Source organism: Centroberyx affinis, unplaced genomic scaffold (assembly GCF_046629955.1).
Source record: "Centroberyx affinis isolate AG114_WGS23_722 - 3 ecotype Tasmania unplaced genomic scaffold, CSIRO-AGI_Caff_v1 ptg002578l_1, whole genome shotgun sequence".
NCBI classification, from domain to species: domain Eukaryota; kingdom Metazoa; phylum Chordata; class Actinopteri; order Beryciformes; family Berycidae; genus Centroberyx; species Centroberyx affinis.
In genome coordinates, this window is record NW_027280784.1 from 1 (window position 1) to 2,499 (window position 2,499).

The window sequence follows — 2,499 nt, forward strand, 5'->3', positions numbered from 1 at the left end:
ATTCTTGCTAGAATGCATAAAATAAACATTGTTATAATGTTATAACGATTTTTATGAATGAAGACATCCATTTTGGTTGGTTATTACATAATGCACCATATTATTACATTTTCATAAAAAAAAAAAAAGTACATCTCCCGCATTTTGTAATAACTACCGCAATATGTAATAATTTATTACAAAATGCGGGGACATTTATTACATATTGCGTTCAGGCTGTGTATTACAAAATGCGGCAGATTATTACAAAATGCGGGTGTTGTTACATAATGAAGTGAAAATTTATTACATTTTGTCGAGTTATTACATAATGTGTTGTTACAAGCCTGAACTCCGCTCGGGGTTCCTGAGTCATTTTTCTGACTCCAAAAGAACTTTTAACCCGAGGAAGTGTGATCCTCCTCCTTTGCAGGGAATCGGCCAAACCGAAGTACTGCATCGAGCTTTCCTCCCACCCGGTCGGCCTGGTCCGGATGGGGAAGAACGTGGTGGTGGGCTGCGCCGACGAGAGCCTGCAGGGCTTCACACAGAAGGTAACAAACACAGCTCCGGTCCTGTGGAGGAGGAAGACCTGCTGACCAAAACCCAGTCCATCATCAGTCTCTGAGAAACCCCTGGCACAGGAGAACTGAGTGAATGTTTCCTCACCGCTGCCAGCAAAGATGTAAAATAAAACAATATCCCATGACAGCAAAATTTCCACAAAAACAAACTTTTAGGTGTACTGCTCTAATAATTTCCAAGTAAATCAATAAGAGCAGTTTTAGTGCTGCAGCACAAGAACTGACACTAGCATTAGTAGAAAAACCCTTTGTCACACGCTCTCCCTCTCTCTCTCCCTCTCTCTCTCCCTCTCTCTCTCCCTCTCTCTCTCCCTCTCTCTCTCTCTCCCTCTCTCTCTCCCTCTCTCTCTCCCTCTCTCTCTCCCTCTCTCTCTCCTCTCTCTCTCCCTCTCTCTCTCCCTCTCTCTCTCTCTCCCTCTCTCTCTTCCTGTCTGTCTTCACTGTGACGTCAAATAAAGGAAGAAAAAAAAAGCCCATTAGAACAATCTATAAAACAGAAGGTGAACGGACGTTGTGTCTCTTCTGGTTTTTCAGGGGAAGAAGCTGTGGAAGGCGATCCTCCCCGCTCCCATCACCACCATGGCGGCCATGGATCTGCCCACCAGGGGCTTCCAGGCCGTCCTGGTGGGCCTGGCCAACTGCGAGGTCCACCTGTACCGGGACAAGAACCTGCTCAGCGTCATCAAGACGCCGGACGTGGTGAGCAGCGTCTGCTTCGGCCGGTACGGGCGCGAGGACGGCACCCTGCTCATGACCACCAAGGGAGGCGGCCTGATGGTGAAGATCCTGAAGAGGACGGCCGCCTTCGACGACAGGGACGCCGCGCCCGGCCCGCCGCTGGCCCAGAGCGTCCGCCTCAACGTGCCCAAGAAGACCAAGCTGTACGTGGACCAGACGCTGAGGGAGCGCGAGAGCGGCGTGGCCATGCACCGGGCCTTCCAGATGGACCTGAGCCGCCTGCGGCTGGCGGCGGCCAAAGCCTACGTCAAAGCTCTGGAGTCCAGCCTGTCGCCCGTGTCCGCCAGCCCGACCGAGCCGCTCAAGATGAACGCCGTGGTCCAGGGCCTCGGCCCGTCCTTCAAGCTCACCCTGAACGTCCAGAACACGGCGGCCTGCCGGCCCGTCATGAACCTCGCCGTCAGCTTCCTGTACGACGAGAACCTGTACAGGATGAGGAACCCGTACATGAGGATCCCGCTGCTGGTCCCCGGACTCGTCTACCCCGTGGAGACGTTCGTGGAGTGCACGAGCGACAAGGGCATCTCTGACATCATCAAGGTGTTCGTTCTGCACGAGGGGAAGAGCGCCCCGCTGCTCACCGCACACATCAACATGCCCGTCAGCGAGGGACTGGCGCTCAACTGAGACGCTTAGGATTAACACCTGGTGTCATTTTGCCACCAGACATGCTGTTCATCACCAGATGTCAAGGAGCATCACATGCACAGATGCTACTGAACGTTAACAACTTTTGGGACCAGAGGGACCGGTCTGATATGGGAGGAAAACATCATTTATCCCAAAGACTGCTGGGATTCCTTGCAGCCGTTGACCTGCAGGACCCGGACAACTGAAGAGTCAGAATGAAATGCGTTTCCCCCGTCAGTGAAAAGTCACAGCTGAGCAGCCTGCTGTCAGTGGAGAGTTTTAGTGTCACAGACGGGAGGAAGTCTACTCCACCAGCCATTTGGCAGCAGGTCAGCCGTCATGTGGAGCTTCTTCTTCTCTGTTCTCAAAATCAAACTAGCTGACAAAATGTTGAGTTGCTGACCTGCTGTGAAGAGGAATTCAGTTTATACTAGTTTAAAGGATCAGGCTGGTGTTTTTTAATGCATTGCTTACCGTCAACAAATCCTATGAAAATAACAAAATCAGCAATGAATTTGTTTTGCCAACAAGTCTGGTCCATGTATCTGGTCCCAGTGCAGCCATGTCC

General features: G+C 51.4%; 1 protein-coding gene across 1 annotated transcript; it reads left to right on the top strand.

The window, feature by feature from the left end:
* Positions 1 to 387: 387 nt before the first annotated feature.
* LOC139656909 (BBSome complex member BBS1-like) lies at positions 388 to 1,928 on the top strand (the record flags this gene model as incomplete). The annotated part of the gene is made up of 2 exons (XM_071534550.1): positions 388 to 533; positions 1,098 to 1,928. Coding segments are annotated over 2 exons (977 nt in total), but the record flags the coding sequence as incomplete, so codon positions are not given.
* Positions 1,929 to 2,499: the final 571 nt, after the last annotated feature.